This window comes from Microcaecilia unicolor, chromosome 9 (assembly GCF_901765095.1).
Source record: "Microcaecilia unicolor chromosome 9, aMicUni1.1, whole genome shotgun sequence".
In the NCBI taxonomy this organism is placed as follows: Eukaryota; Metazoa; Chordata; class Amphibia; order Gymnophiona; family Siphonopidae; genus Microcaecilia; species Microcaecilia unicolor.
In genome coordinates this window covers 104,611,860-104,628,512 of record NC_044039.1, presented here as the reverse complement: position 1 = coordinate 104,628,512, position 16,653 = coordinate 104,611,860, and the positions used below count along the sequence as shown (strand labels likewise).

The 16,653-nt window shown below is 45.6% G+C and overlaps 1 protein-coding gene across 2 annotated transcripts in view; it reads right to left on the bottom strand.

The window, feature by feature from the left end:
• SCFD1 (sec1 family domain containing 1) overlaps positions 1–16,653 on the bottom strand; it is a 304,030-nt gene that overhangs the window by 156,197 nt on the left and 131,180 nt on the right. For both annotated transcript variants that reach the window (XM_030214680.1, XM_030214681.1), the window contains 2 exons: positions 14,718–14,799; positions 6,414–6,510 (listed from right to left, as the gene is read on the bottom strand). In XM_030214680.1, the coding sequence (XP_030070540.1) occupies positions 6,414–6,510; positions 14,718–14,799 (179 nt within the window). The remainder of the gene's footprint in view (positions 1–6,413; positions 6,511–14,717; positions 14,800–16,653) is intronic.

Sequence of the window (16,653 nt, the reverse complement as noted above, 5' to 3'; positions counted from 1 at the left end):
TGGTATCTCACGAATTTCAATTTTAGCAGGAATATAATGCAAGATACTCTACAACAGTGAAGGCAAACTCCAGTCTTCACGTGTAGCCAAGATCTGCGTTTCTGGCTAGTTAAGAATTTAAATTATGTACTTGGATCTAAACTATGCCTCATGAATATTTAGTATGTAAATTCTGAAAGCCAGACACGTGTTTAATGGAATAAGTGACTCCATCATATTTCAGCAAAGCAGATCATTGCAGAGCTTTGTTCAAAAACCCTAATGCCAGCTCAGAGCTGACATTTATTTATTTATTTATTGCTTTTGTATCACACATTTTCCCACCTCTTTGCAGGCTCAATGTGGCTTACAGTACATCATGAATGGTGGAAATATATTAGAAGATAGATATTTAGTGTTATAGGAGGATCTTGGGTAACATGATAATGATAAAACATGACAGTGATATAAAGCAGATATTAGGTTTTCTGTGATAAGGGCACCATTCTTCAGGGCACCATTCTTCAGGGCACTGTTCTTTGAGCATTGCAGGGAATAAAAAATGACCCAATTTTAACGCTATTTGTGCTATCCTTTGGTGAACTTGCTGTTCCCTGCGCTACAACCCTGTGCTAGTTCAGCCTCTAGTGTCCACATTTTCTTCTAAGCATCAGGGCTACAGTGATGTATGGGAGAGGAAACTATAATCTTCACCAACCAAAGAGAAGAGGTCAAACACAACAGTACTTAAAAGATCATCTCACTGCCATATCATCAAAGCTACTGCCAGACCACCCTTGGGAACTATAGGACTGGTGAATGCCAGATGAGCTGCAAAGAAATCCTCAGTGATTCATGTGATCACCCGTGAACAGCATCTTGACATTTTATAAATAAGTGAAACATAGCTAGATGAAAGCAAGGATTTACTACAGGCTGAACTATGCCCAACAGGTTTCAACATCTAACATCAACCAAGACCAGGAAGACGGAGAGGAGGGGTAGCTGTCCTGATTCGGGATACAATCAAACAGTGCTGAATTGCCATTCCCCAGTTAAATGAATCAGAATCCTTTTTAATCCAGAAAGAAGGGAAGAAACCAATCTAGCTACTCATGGTATACTGAACACATTATCAGTGCAAGACTCCTTGATATGATTAAACAAATGACCCTGAATTACCAGTTACCACCACAGCTGTCTTCCTGGACACGATGACAGCACTAGGATTCACAGGTGATCAATTCTCCAACCCATGAAAATGGTCACATAGTAGACTTGGTATTCTACAAAGAGGTTAATACCCCAGAATACTGGGATAGCAGTATTGAAATAACACACTTATCATGGACAGACCATTTTCTAATTATGTTTCCCCTACATAACCATCTGAAACAAATGACACCTCACAGAGTTTTTGAAGGAGATCAGAGACAAGAAAAAAATGACTGCTAAGAATTTCCTAGAGTCTTGGACTATGCACATATGGATGAAAAGACAACTACAGTGTCAGAAAAGGCTGATATTTGGAATACACACTTAGCTACGACCTTAGAGAAAATGGCACCTCTAAAAAAAGGTTCCAGAGGAGATTCTGAAAATTATAGACTGGTGAGTCTGACGTCAGTGGTGGGCAAAATTATAAAAGCATGGATTAATAAGACAAAGCCAACATGGATTTAGTGAAAGGAAAACTTGCCTCACCAATCCATTACATTTCTTTGACGTGGTAAACAAACATGTGGATAAAGGTGAGCCAGTCTATATATGTATGTGGATTTTCAAAAGGCATTTGATAAAGTACCTCATGAAAGACTCCAGTGGAAATTGGAGAGTCATGGGATAGGAGGCAGTGTCCTACTGTGGATTAAAAACTGGTCAAAAGATAGAAAACAGAGAGTAGGGTTAAATGGTCAGTATTCTCAATGGAGAAGGGTAGATAGCAGGGTTCCTCAGGGGTCTGTGCTGGGATCACTGCTTTTTAACATATTTATAAATGATCTACAGATGGGAGTAACTAGTGAGATAATTAAATTTGCTGAAGACACAAAGTTGTTAAATCACAAGTGGATTGTGAAAAATTGCAAGACGACCTTACGAAACTGGGAGACTGGAAATCTAAATAGCAGATGACGTTTAATGTGAGCAAGGGCAGCGATGCATGTGGGAAAGAGGAACCTGAATTATAGTTACATAATGCAAGGTTCCACGTTAGGAGTCACCGACCAGAAAAGGGATCTAGGCGTCATCATTGATGATACGTTGAAACCGTCTGCTCAGTGTGCAATGGTGGCTAAGAAACCAAACAGAATGTTAGGTGTAATTTGGAAAGGAATGGAAAACAAAAATGAGGATGTTATAATGCCGTTGTATCGCTCCATGGTGTGACTGCACCTTGAATATTGTGTTCAATTTTGGTCACCGCATCTCAAAAAAGATATAGTGGAATTAGAAAAGGTGCAGAGAAAGGCGAAGAAAATGATAAAGTGGATGGGATGACTTCTCTATGAGGAAAGGCTAAAGCAGTTAGGGCTCTTCAGCATGGAGAGAAGACGGCTGAGGGGAGATATGATAGAGGTTTATAAAATACTGAGTAGAGTGGAACGGGTAGACGTGAATCGCTTGTTTACTCTCTCAAAAAATACTAGGACTAGGGGGCACACAACGAAGCTACAAATTACTAAATTTAAAACGAATCAGAGAAAATATTTCTTCACTCAACGTGTAATTAAACCCTGAAATTTGTTGCCAGAGAATGTAGCAAAAGCGATTAGCTTAGTGGAGTTTAAAAAAGGTTTGGATGGCTTCCTAAAGGAAAAGTCCGTAGACCATTATTAAAATGGACTTGGGGAAAATCCATTGCTTATAAGCATCATAAAATGTATTATACTGTTTTGGGATATTGTCAGGTACATGTGACCTGGATTTGCCACTGTTGGAAACAGGATGCTGGACTTGATGGACCTTCGGTCTGTCCCAGTATGGCATGTACTTATGCCCCCACTCACAAATGCTCATCTTGGTTTTCTCTAGAACTTCGGACCCTTAAGTGCAAACAATGGAAACTGGAAAGGAGATGGCGTAAATCTTGTCTGGATGAGGACAGGCTAAATGGTACATAAGTACATAAGAATTGCCATACTGGGACAGACCAGCATCCTGTTTCCAACACTGGCCAATCCAGGTCACAAATACCTGGCAAGATTCCAAAAAAGTACAAAACACCCCATACTGCTTATAAGTACATAAGTATTGCCATACTGGGACAGACCAAAGATCCATCAAGCCCAGCAACCTGTATCCAACAGTGGCAAATCCAGGTCACATGTACCTGGCAAGATCCCAAAACAGTATAATACTGTAGGAATCACACGACAAAGTACTGCCAAGCCTTAACAGCAATAAAAAAAACAATATTTCTTTCAATGCATTGAATAGACTGCTAATTCAACCAAGCACTTGTTCAGCATGGTAAACAGCCTACTGCAATCCTCACAACAGAACCAGCCTCCCCATTCAAAATTGAACTGCAGTGATTTTGCTACATACTTTGCCAACAAAATTAAAAGTCTCCGCTAGAATTTATAGGGAGTCCAACCCTGTCTCTAATCAGCTAACCAGTAGCGCACAAACTCACCCCCTCCTGCCACAAACACATGGGACTCTTTTAACCCAATAACAGTGCAGGGCTTGGCAAAGTCCTAAGGTACCTTCGACCAACTACTTGCTTCCTTGACCTCTGCCCATCAAAGATAGTACAGCAAGGGCCTCATAGAAGGCGCCACAAAAATTGTGAACTCCTCTCTTTCTAATGGGCAACTACCAACAGCATTAAATAGGGGAGTGGTGTGTCCTTTGCTAAAGAAGAACAACCTTGCCCAGGACAAACTTGAAAGTTATCAGCTAGTATCTAACATTCCTTTTCTAGGAAAACTTATAGAACAGTCTGTAATCAACTTGATGACTGGTTATTTATTTGGATTTGCTCACACCTTTTTAGTAGAAGCTCAAGGTGTATTATATTCAAGTACACTGGCTAGAAGAGAGAAACTAGCTAGCTCCATGCCAATCTGGATACAGACCTGGTTATGGAACAGAAACAGTCCTTGTAACCCTACTAGATGATCTTCACAGAAACCGAGAAAGCGGACTTGCATCAGTGTTAGTACTGCTAGATTTCTCTGCAGCTTTTGATACATGGTGTCATGTTAGAACAACTGGCAAAAACAGGTATCAATGGAATAGTACTTGCCTGGTTCAGATACTATCTATCAGATAGGCAAGACACCACACTGTTCAACAGCAACTCATTGCCACTATGGGCACTGACCTGTGGGGTACCAAAAGGATCAATACTATTACCTATTCTGTTCAATATCTACCTCAAGCCACTAGCCAAGCTGATTTGGTTGATGGACACTCAGTTCTACATCTATGCAGATGACATACAGCTACTCATACCCATTGAACCTGACATACCCACAGCCCTGTATAAACTGACATTTCTAACATCAATTCAAGAATGGGCTAAAAACAACAAACTTTGCCTGAACCCAAGTAAAACTGAGCTTCTATGGGTCCCTAACACAAGTGGGCACATACCTGACATCAAAATCTCTTTTAGGAAATATAAACTTCCCCTCAAATCACAAGTCAGGAATCTTGGAATACAACTAGATTCAACACTTACTCTGATCCCTCAAATCCAAGCAACCTTCAAGAGCACCTTCTATCATTTGCAACAACGATGCTGCCTGTCTCTTTACATTGAGAAGGCGAGTCTTGTCTCAGTTGTGCATGCCATATTAATATCAAGACTAGATTACTGTAATGCACTCTACAACAACTCCAATTGATTCAGAATGCAAGCAAGACTAACAGAAGGTTGTAAGCAACATGACCACATCACATCATTTTTGCAAATACTTCACTGGCTACCAGTAAAACACAGGGCCAAATTTAAAACTCTATGTTTGATCTTCAAGGCCCTTAAAGGAAATGCCCCAGAGTACTTAAAGAACAGGATCTCCCTCTACACTCTTCCAAGGTCACTAAGGTTCTCTCAAGGAGTATCCCTAATCACACCCTCTCCAAAGGACATCACACGATGTGCAAATGAGCCTTCGCCAGAGTAGCCCCCACATTCTGGAATGTACTCCCTGAAAGGCTTTGCTTAACACAAGACTACCTCTACTTCAGGAAGAAGGTGGAAGCTTGGCTCTTCAACCAGGCCTTTAATGGAAGAAGTAACTATCTTGCTAGTCTCACACACACAAGGAATGCCCCTAGCTGCACAAACTAAAGCAGGATATATGTATTTTTATTTATGCATTCTTGTATCCCACTGTTATCCAAAAACAAGTTTCGGTTTCAAGTGGCTTACAATTTACATGGGAGTTGCAAATATCTTTTTATCATTATGACAAAGATCGTTATGTAGATAGCTATAGAATGTTCAAGGGTAGTTCTGAAAGGTAGGACTGTAATTTATATATTTATCTGAAGAGGTTTATTGAGGTAGATCTGTAGAAGTAGAACATTGATAGAGGTAGGACGTTATTTTATGTTATTATCCGAGGATGTTGATGGAGGTGGGATGTTTTATGTGATTGTCTGACAAGTTTTGATGAGGTAAGGATTTTTAGAGGTGAGATGTCGCTCGCTTATGTTGTTAGCTATAGAATTTTTTGAAGAGGTAGGTTTTTATTTCTTTCCTGAATTAAAGATAGTTAGTGATGCTTTGTATGGTTTTTGGTATTGAGTTCCACCATTTGGAAGCCAGGTGGCTAAAACCAGCTGTGTAGATGGTTTTGTAGGTTATGTTTTTGTAGTTGGATAGGAGAAGAAGTAGGTATCCTCTGTTCTGGGCTTGCATATCTCGGTGATAGTTTAATCATATCAAGCATATATTCAGGAGCCATTCCAAATAGTATTTTGTAAATGAGCGTACTCATTTTGAAGAATGCTCTTGCTTTGATTGGTAGCCAGTGTAGTGTTTTAAGCAATGGAGTTGCTCTTTCGTATTTCGACTTCTTGAATTTATCCACGCCTACTCTAGCTAAGATAATATTCAAGCACCTTTCTGACCTCATTTGTAACTTTCTTTAAATTATATCTTATTTTCTTACTCCTGTTACTCTATCTTAACAATCTATATGCTCCATCTTTGCTTACACCCTATGTTGCTAATTAAAATGTTTTATTGCACATTGTGTTGACATTGTAATATAGAATACTTTGCCATACTTTGTATTGTTGTTTGAATATTTTTACTGCTGTAATTGTCTATTGCTTACTATTCCGGCTGTACATGGATTTGAGTGAATTATTTCAAATAAATCCTAATAAATAAATAAATGTAAGCACAACAGTGAAATAACCCAATAGTTTTTATACAAGGAATTGTACAGTCAGTTCCTGTTCTATATACTCACCATCTGGATCTGAAATCATGTCCAGGATTGATTTGTCTAGTGTTGACTTGCTCATCAGCTTTTCTTCATATTCAAAATATACATCCAACTTCCGTGTCTGTTTAGAAATGAACAGGGCATTATGTGAGCTATATATAGAAAATTTGCTTTACTTTGTATGCTGTTGGAGCATAATCTCACTAAAAATAATGACCATACATTAAACAGCATGGATCTCACTATAAAAAAGGATTCTAGAAGACATACTGGTTCCTGAAAACAGATTCTAATTAAAAGAGGAAAAGACCTCAGTTGTTAGACCTATAGAGATATAACATCAATAGTGATAAAAACCTCCTTGTATTGATCAAAAGTAAAACTTTGAAAACAATGTTTAACTTATCTTTTATTGCATATAACAAAATGGTGCAAATCTTCTCTTTATGTTTCCAAGAAGCTCTCTGCATGTTTCTCAGTAGTAAAGCTGACAATGGCCACTGTTCCACCTCCATGGTTTCTCAGGACATTATAGCACTGAACTGTTTTTTCTACAATTTCCTTCACTGTTGAAGTGAAGTATAAAAAGAAACAGTGCACCTGAATCCCTAAAGGTTTTGTTTCTTAAGCAACTGTCAGAAATGCCTTCCTGCTGTCTTGTGTAGTTCTACAAAGGTCTGGAAAAATCCATATTTGTTGTCCCAAAAAGAACAAAAGAATAGCCATACTGGGTCAGACCAATGGCCCATCTAGCCCAGTATCTTGCTTCCAACAGTGGCCAATCCAGGTCACAAGTACTTGGCAGAATCCCAAATAGTAGAAATAACGTGGCTACCACAAGAATATAAGTCCAATATGCACAAAATTAATATTTCTGAAGCATGCCTTCACAGAGCTGTGGTCTGTGTGGTCACTTGAACTTAAGCAGTCACCTTTCCATTCATTTTGATTACATTTGGAAGCTTTTAGATGTGTGCATTTTTTTAAATATTAGTTTGAATCAGGCTATTAGGACAAATGATTGATGAAGTTCTGAGAGCTTGAATTTGGAATAGCTTTGCACTATAGGATATCCAATAACTCATCACATGATTAATATTTGATGCCCTATCGCCTAAATTGGAAAATTAGTGTTAAGTAAATAATTTTGTTGGGTATTAGAACATGTGTTTAGAGTTTCAGAAATACTGATTTTGTGCACATTGGACTTAATATTTTTGTGGTAGCCACGTTCCTACTACTCCTATTTTTCTTATACCACTATTTGTAGAGTGATTTTGCCTCTTTTCTGTTCTAGAATCCCAAATAGTAGCAAGATTCATGCAACTGATCCCAGAGACAAGGGGATGTAACTCTTCTCGTATGAGGAAAGGCTAAAGAGATTAGGGCTCTTCAGCTTGGAAAAGAGATGGATAAGAGGAGATATGATTGAGGTCTACAAAATCCTGAGTGGTGTAGAACGAGTAGAAGTAAATTGATTTTTTACTCATTCCAAAAGTACAAAGACTAGGGGATACTCAAGGAAGTTAAATGGAAATACTTTTAAAGAAAAGCGAATGCTACATACCTGTAGAAGGTATTCTCCGAGGACAGCAGGCTGATTGTTCTCACTGATGGGTTGACGTCCTCGGCAGCCCCCTCCATCAGAAAGTTTACTAGCAAAAGCCTTTGCTAGTCCTCGCGCGCCCATGCGCACCGCGCATGCGCGGCCGTCTTCCCGCCCGAAACCGGCTCAAGCCGGCCAGTCCAGTATGTAGCAAGACAATACACTTCAAGGGAAGACTCAACTCCAAAGGGGAGGCGGGCGGGTTTGTGAGAACAATCAGCCTGCTGTCCTCGGAGAATACCTTCTACAGGTATGTAGCATTCGCTTTCCTCCGAGGACAAGCAGGCTGCTTGTTCTCACTGATGGGGTATCCCTAGCCCCCAGGCTCACTCAAAACAACAACCATGGTCAATTGGGCCTCGCAACGGCGAGGACATAACTGAGATTGACCTAAAAAATTTACCAACTAACTGAGAGTGCAGCCTGGAACAGAACAAACAGGGCCCTCGGGGGGTGGAGTTGGATCCTAAAGCCCAAACAGGTTCTGAAGAACTGACTGCCCGAACCGACTGTCGCGTCGGGTATCCTGCTGCAGGCAGTAATGAGATGTGAATGTGTGGACAGATGACCACGTCGCAGCTTTGCAAATTTCTTCAATGGAGGCTGACTTCAAGTGGGCTACCGACGCAGCCATGGCTCTAACATTATGAGCCGTGACATGACCCTCAAGAGCCAGCCCCGCCTGGGCGTAAGTGAAGGAAATGCAATCTGCTAGCCAATTGGATATGGTGCGTTTCCCTACAGCCACTCCCCTCCTATTGGGATCAAAAGAAACAAACAATTGGGCGGACTGTCTGTTGGGCTGTGTCCGCTCCAGATAGAAGGCCAATGCTCTCTCCAATGTGTGCAGCTGACGTTCAGCAGGGCAGGAATGAGGACGGGGAAAGAATGTTGGCAAGACAATTGACTGGTTCAGATGGAACTCCGACACGACCTTTGGCAGAAACTTAGGGTGAGTGCGGAGGACTACTCTGTTGTGATGAAATTTGGTGTAAGGAGCCTGGGCTACCAGGGCCTGAAGCTCACTGACTCTACGAGCCGAAGTAACTGCCACCAAGAAAATGACCTTCCAGGTCAAGTACTTCGGATGGCAGGAATTCAGTGGCTCAAAAGGAGGTTTCATCAGCTGGGTGAGAACGACATTGAGATCCCATGACACTGTAGGAGGCTTGACAGGGGGCTTTGACAAAAGCAAACCTCTCATGAAGCGAACAACTAAAGGCTGTCCCGAGATCGGCTTACCTTCCACATGGTAATGGTATGCACTGATTGCACTAAGGTGAACCCTTACGGAGTTGGTCTTGAGACCAGACTCAGACAAGTGCAGAAGGTATTCAAGCAGGGTCTGTGTAGGACAAGAGCGAGGATCTAAGGCCTTGCTGTCACACCAGACGGCAAACCTCCTCCATAGGAAGAAGTAACTCCTCTTAGTGGAATCTTTCCTGGAAGCAAGCAAGATGCGGGAGACACCCTCTGACAGACCCAAAGAGGCAAAGTCTACGCTCTCAACATCCAGGCCGTGAGAGCCAGGGACCGGAGGCTGGGATGCAGAAGAGCCCCTTCGTCCTGCGTGATGAGGGTCGGAAAACACTCCAATCTCCACGGTTCTTCGGAGGATAACTCCAGAAGAAGAGGGAACCAGATCTGACGCGGCCAAAAGGGAGCAATCAGAATCATGGTGCCTCGGTCTTGCTTGAGTTTCAACAAAGTCTTTCCCACCAGAGGAATGGGAGGATAAGCATACAGCAGGCCCTCCCCCCAATCCAGGAGGAAGGCATCCGATGCCAGTCTGCCATGGGCCTGAAGCCTGGAACAGAACTGAGGGACTTTGTGGTTGGCTCGAGATGCGAAGAGATCCACCAAGGGGGTGCCCCACGCTTGGAAGATCTGGCGCACCACTCGGGAGTTGAGCGACCACTCGTGAGGTTGCATAATCCTGCTCAACCTGTCGGCCAGACTGTTGTTTACGCCTGCCAGATATGTGGCTTGGAGCACCATGCCGTGACGGCGAGCCCAGAGCCACATGCTGACGGCTTCCTGACACAGGGGGCGAGATCCGGTGCCCCCCTGCTTGTTGACATAATACATGGCAACCTGGTTGTCTGTCTGAATTTGGATAATTTGGTGGGACAGCCGATCTCTGAAAGCCTTCAGAGCGTTCCAGATCGCTCGCAACTCCAGAAGATTGATCTGTAGATCGCGTTCCTGGAGGGACCAGCTTCCTTGGGTGTGAAGCCCATCGACATGAGCTCCCCATCCCAGGAGGGACGCATCCTTGGTCAGCACTTTTTGTGGCTGAGGAATTTGGAAGGAACGTCCCAGAGTCAAATTGGGCCAAATCGTCCACCAATACAGGGATTCGAGAAAACTCGTGGACAGGTGGATCACGTCCTCTAGACCCCCAGCGGCCTGATACCACTGGGAAGCTAGGGTCCATTGAGCAGATCTCATGTGAAGGCGGGCCATGGGAGTCACATGAACTGTGGAGGCCATGTGGCCCAACAATCTCAACATCTGCCGAGCTGTGATCTGCTGGGACGCCCGCACCCGCGAGACGAGGGACAACAAGTTGTTGGCTCTCGCCTCTGGGAGATAGGCGCGGGCCGTCCGAGAATCCAGCAGGGCTCCTATGAATTCGAGTCTCTGCACTGGGAGAAGATGGGACTTTGGGTAATTTATCACAAACCCCAGTAGCTCCAGTAGGCGAATAGTCATCTGCATGGACTGCAGGGCTCCTGCCTCGGATGTGTTCTTCACCAGCCAATCGTCGAGATATGGGAACACGTGCACCCCTAGCCTGCGAAGTGCCGCTGCTACCACAGCTAGGCACTTTGTGAACACCCTGGGCGCAGAGGCGAGCCCAAAGGGTAGCACACAGTACTGGAAGTGGCGTGTGCCCAACTGAAATCGCAGATACTGTCTGTGAGCTGGCAGTATCGGGATGTGTGTATAGGCATCCTTCAAGTCCAGAGAGCATAGCCAATCGTTTTGCTGAATCATGGGGAGAAGGGTGCCCAGGGAAAGCATCCTGAACTTTTCTTTTACGAGATATTTGTTCAGGGCCCTTAGGTCTAGGATGGGACGCATCCCCCCTGTTTTCTTTTCCACAAGGAAGTACCTGGAATAGAATCCCAGCCCTTCTTGCCCGGATGGCACGGGCTCGACCGCATTGGCGCTGAGAAGGGCGGAGAGTTCCTCTGCAAGTACCTGCTTGTGCTGGAAGCTGTAAGACTGAGCCCCCGGTGGACAATTTGGAGGTTTTGAGGTCAAATTGAGGGTGTATCCCTGCCGGACTATTTGCAGAACCCACTGATCGGAGGTTATGAGAGGCCACCTTTGGTGAAAAGCTTTCAACCTCCCTCCGACTGGTAGGTCGTCCGGCACTGACACTTGTAAGTCGGCTATGCTCTGCTGGAGCCAGTCAAAAGCTCGTCCCTTGCTTTTGCTGGGGAGCCGCGGGGCCTTGCTGAGGCGCACGCTGCTGACGAGAGCGCGCGCGCTGGGGCTTAGCCTGGGCCGCAGGCTGTCGGGAAGGAGGATTGTACCTACGCTTACCAGAAGCATAGGGACCAGTCTTCCTTCCCCCGAAAAATCTTCTACCTGTAGAGGTAGAGGCTGAAGGCTGCCGGCGGGAGAACTTGTCGAATGCGGTGTCCCGCTGGTGGAGAGACTCTACCACCTGCTCGACCTTTTCTCCAAAAATGTTGTCCGCACGGCAAGGCGAGTCCGCAATCCGCTGCTGGAGTCTATTCTCCAGGTCGGCGGCACGCAGCCATGAGAACCTGCGCATCACCACACCTTGAGCAGCGGCCCTGGACGCAACATCAAAAGTGTCATAAACTCCTCTGGCCAGGAATTTTCTGCACGCCTTCAGCTGCCTGACCACCTCCTGAAAAGGCTTGGCTTGCTCAGGGGGAAGAGCATCAACCAAGCCCGCCAACTGCCGCACATTGTTCCGCATGTGTATGCTCGTGTAGAGCTGGTAAGACTGGATCTTGGCCACGAGCATAGAAGAATGGTAGGCCTTCCTCCCAAAGGAGTCTAAGGTTCTAGGGTCTTTGCCCGGGGACGCCGAAGCATGCTCCCTAGAACTCTTAGCCTTCTTTAGGGCCAAATCCACAACTCCAGAGTCATGAGGCAACTGAGTGCGCATCAGCTCTGGGTCCCCATGGATCCGGTACTGGGACTCAATCTTCTTGGGAATGTGGGGATTACTTAGTGGCTTGGTCCAGTTCGCAAGCAATGTCTTTTTCAGGACATGGTGCAAGGGAACAGTGGACGCTTCCTTAGGTGGAGAAGGATAGTCCAGGAGCTCAAACATTTCAGCCCTGGGCTCGTCCTCCACAACCACCGGGAAGGGGATGGCCGTAGACATCTCCCGGACAAAGGAAGCAAAAGACAGACTCTCAGGAGGGGAAAGCTGTCTTTCAGGAGAGGGAGTGGGATCGGAAGGAAGACCCTCAGACTCCTCGTCAGAGAAATATCTGGGGTCTTCTTCCTCTTCCCACGAGGCCTCACCCTCGGTGTCAGACACAAGTTCACGAACCTGTGTCTGCAACCTCGCCCTGCTCGACTCGGTGGAACCCCGTCCACGGTGGGGGCGTCGAGAGGTAGACTCCCTCGCCCGCATCGGCGAAGCTCCCTCCGCCGACGTAGTCGGGGAGCCTTCCTGGGAGGTGGCCGCGGTCGGCACCGCACGCGGTACCGACGTCGGGGACCTCAACCTGGGCGATGGGCCAGCCGGCGCCACGCTCGACGGTACCGGTGGCGCAAGCACCGCCGGTACCGGAGGGGTAGGGCGCAACAGCTCTCCCAGAATCTCTGGAGAACGGCCCGGAGGCTCTCGTTTAGAGCGGCTGCAGAGAAAGGCTGAGAGGTCGATGCAGGCGTCGACGTCAGAACCTGTTCCGGGCGAGGAGGCTGTTCCGGGCTGTCCAGAGCGGAGCGCATCGACACCTCCTGAACAGAGGGTGAGCGGTCCTCTCGGTGCCGATGCCTGCTGGGTGCCGAATCCCTCGGCGACCCAGAGCTCTCGGTGCCGACATGGGGAGGCGACCGGTGTCGATGCTTCTTCGACTTCTTCCGAAGCATGTCACCGGAGCTCCCCGGCACCGACGAGGAGGACGTAGAATCCATCCGTCGCTTCCTCGGGGCCGAGACCGAAGAAGGTCGATCCCGGGGGGGCTGTACCGCAGGAGCCCTCAGGGTAGGAGGAGACCCATCCGAAGGCTCACCGCCACCAGCAGGGGAATGGACAGCCCTCACCTGCACTCCTGACGATGCACCTCCGTCCGACGACATCAGCAGACGAAGTCTCGGTACCACCGACGTCGATGCAGTCGCCCGATGCCTCGGCGCCGATGCAGAGGCCCGATGCCTCGATGCAGTCGATGGAGCGGCAGCCAAGGAAGATGGTCCGGACGCTGACGACGTCGATGCACTCGATGCCTCCGGTGCCGATGCCGACGAAGAGCCCGAGAACAAAACGTTCCACTGGGCTAATCTCGCTACCTGAGTCCGCCTTTGTAACAGGGAACACAGACTACAGTTCTGAGGGCGGTGCTGGGCCCCTAGACACTGAAGACACGCAGAGTGCCTATCAGTGAGCGAGATTACCCGGGCGCACTGGGTGCACTTCTTGAAGCCGCTGGAAGGCTTCGATGTCATGGGCGGAAAAATCACGCCGGCGAAATCAAAAGCCGAAATGGCGAAAATTGAAGCACCAAAATTTAGAGGGAGAAAATCTCGACCGAGGCCAAAAGAGGCCTACCCCGACAACGAAAGAAAACTTACGGGGCAAAAAAACTGAGAAATACGGGAAGGGCAGAAAACCCGAAAGGGCCTTCCGGAACACTTCCGGAGCGCTTCCCGAACTTTTTTTGAGAAAAAAGAGATGAAAAACACGTCGAAAAGGACGCGCGAGGTCGACTCTCTGGGGCACGAACGGCGTAACACGACCGTACCGAGCGCGGACGAAAGAAGACTGGCCGGCTTGAGCCGGTTTCGGGCGGGAAGACGGCCGCGCATGCGCGGTGCGCATGGGCGCGCGAGGACTAGCAAAGGCTTTTGCTAGTAAACTTTCCGATGGAGGGGGCTGCCGAGGACGTCAACCCATCAGTGAGAACAAGCAGCCTGCTTGTCCTCGGAGAAATATTTTTTCACTCAACAAATAGTTAAGCTCGGAACTCTTTGCCGGAGAATGTGGTAATGGCGGTTAGTGTATCTGGGTTTAAAAAAGGTTTGGACAAGTTCCTGGAGGAAAAGTCCATAGTCTGCTATTGAGAGAGACATGGAGACATATTTTCAAAGCACTTAGCCTTCCAAAGTTCCATAGGTTTCTATGGAACTTTGGAAGGCTAAGTACTTTGAAAATATGCCTAATGGGGAAGCAACTGCTTGCCCTGGGATTTGTAACATGGAATGTTGCCACGATTTGGGTTTCTGTCAGGTACTTGTGACCTGGTTTGGCCACTGTTTGGAGACAGGATACTGGGCTAGATGGACCATTGGTCTGACCCAGTATGGCTACCTTATGTTCTTATGTAAGATGAGTGTGCCATGGGGAGGGTGGATATGAGTGTGCCATGGGGAGGGTGGATATGAGTGTGCCATGGGGAGGGTGGATATGAGTGTGCCATGGGGAAGCAGCGCAAGATGAGTGTATCATGGGGGTGGGGGCACAGCAAAGTGATCCACCCTCCCATTTCCTGTGTTAGACCTACCTTTATATGCTCTAAAACAGCAGTTGCCACATTTGTATGGAGATCAATGAGCCTTTTCTTTTCAAGAAGTTCTGGAAGGGAGCTGAAATCATTAAAAAAAAAACAAACAACAGAATTATATGTCTTCAACTTTTCAACAAGAATTCGTAAAAGCTTTCTTCATTTAGAGCACCTCCCATATCAGTGACTTCTCTTAATTTAAAAGGCAGAAGCTATAGTGATGTCAGGGAGCAAAATAATTCATGTAACTGAATTTAGCTTGCCTTGAGCTCAGACTGGAAGCACTGAGTAAGTAAGAAAAACACCCAAAAACTAAAAAGCGAAACTGCTGCTTTTGAGCAAATAATTATTCACACACTGCTCTTGCTTTACTGCACCAAAATTTCAAGATTCTATGGCAACAGCAAATTCTGTAACAGATGTTTCTAAATTCTATGGCAATTATTTGGCAAAATAGCATTATGTTTCCTGTATCTGTTATCCCACTCCCTCCAAATATGTTTCTAGAAGTACAGAGGTGATTTGTATTTGAGCCCAGAAGAGCGGGAGAATGCCTGCTGTGCAACTGATCAAGTCCTAGAAAGATAATGAGGAATAATATGAACAAAGATACCACTCCAGCTCTCAGTGTCAGTAACGGTTCCCTGTGCTGCCCAGTACTGTCTGGAGTAGAGGATGCAATAATCAATGGAAAGTGATGAAAAGACAAAGTTGCTTACCTGTAACAAAAGATATTCATAGAATGCAGGATAAATAAGCCAAATAAGTGTGTGATGTCATCTGTAAGTCCATGATGGAGTAGCTCTCTAGAGTTTAGGAAACACTGGAAAAGTTTCCTAAGCATGTATGGGAGTTCTCATACAGCCAACCCCATGCCAGCTTTCTCAGTTATTCATGTAGACTAGCTTTAACTCTTCAGGGGAGAGGGAAAGGACTATGCAGCTGATCTATCCTTCTACCTACAAAGGACCTTTGTTCTCTCCATCAAAAGTACACACACACCAAAGACTAATACGAAACAATACACATTACCAAACCAACAACAATTCTAACAAAGGAAAACCACCGACACGTGGACAACCACAACAGAAGGGAAACAAGGCTCCAACTAAAATAAAGGAACGTCAACTAATCAAAATCAACACGTCAAAAACGGACCCTTACCAAATAATTCAAGTAGGATACATAAACGCCAGATCAGTAGTCAATAAAACAACAATTATAACAGATTGGATCACAGCAGACAATCTCGACCTATTACTCATCAGTGAAACCTGGATTCACGATCTCAAGGACCCCATAATTCTGGAACTCTGCCCCCCGGGTTACAAAATTACTCATTGGACAAGGAAAGAAAAAAAAAACAGGCGGAGGTCTAGCACTAATCTACAGATCTCACTTCAACGTAACAACAACTGCTGAGTCCATAACACCAGAACTTGAAATCGCCTCAGTCAGAATCAACCATACCAACCTGAGTGACAGCCTAAGCGTTGTCTTATTCTACAGACCACCAGGTAACTGGCAAGAATGCCAATCACAATTCATGGATTTCATATCGAATACTTGTGTTTCAAACCCAAACCTACTTATAATCGGAGACATAAATATACACCTCGAAGACACTAAGGCAACCAATACACGTGAATGCAAGGACTTCCTCCAACTATGGGACCTTAGCTGGCCCAGAATACAAGTCACTCACGTCAAAGGACACACAATTGACCTCATCACACAAACTATCCTCAGACCTAAACCTAAAATTAACAGAAACAAAATGGTCGGACGCACTTTGGTCAGATCACTATAAACTAAATTCCACACTACAGTGGAGGAAAAAAGGTACGAACCTCAAGCAAGAACAAAAAAACCTACACCACGAGAGGCCAAATTGACCCAGTAATATTCTGGCAACAGATGTACAATAATGATTGGA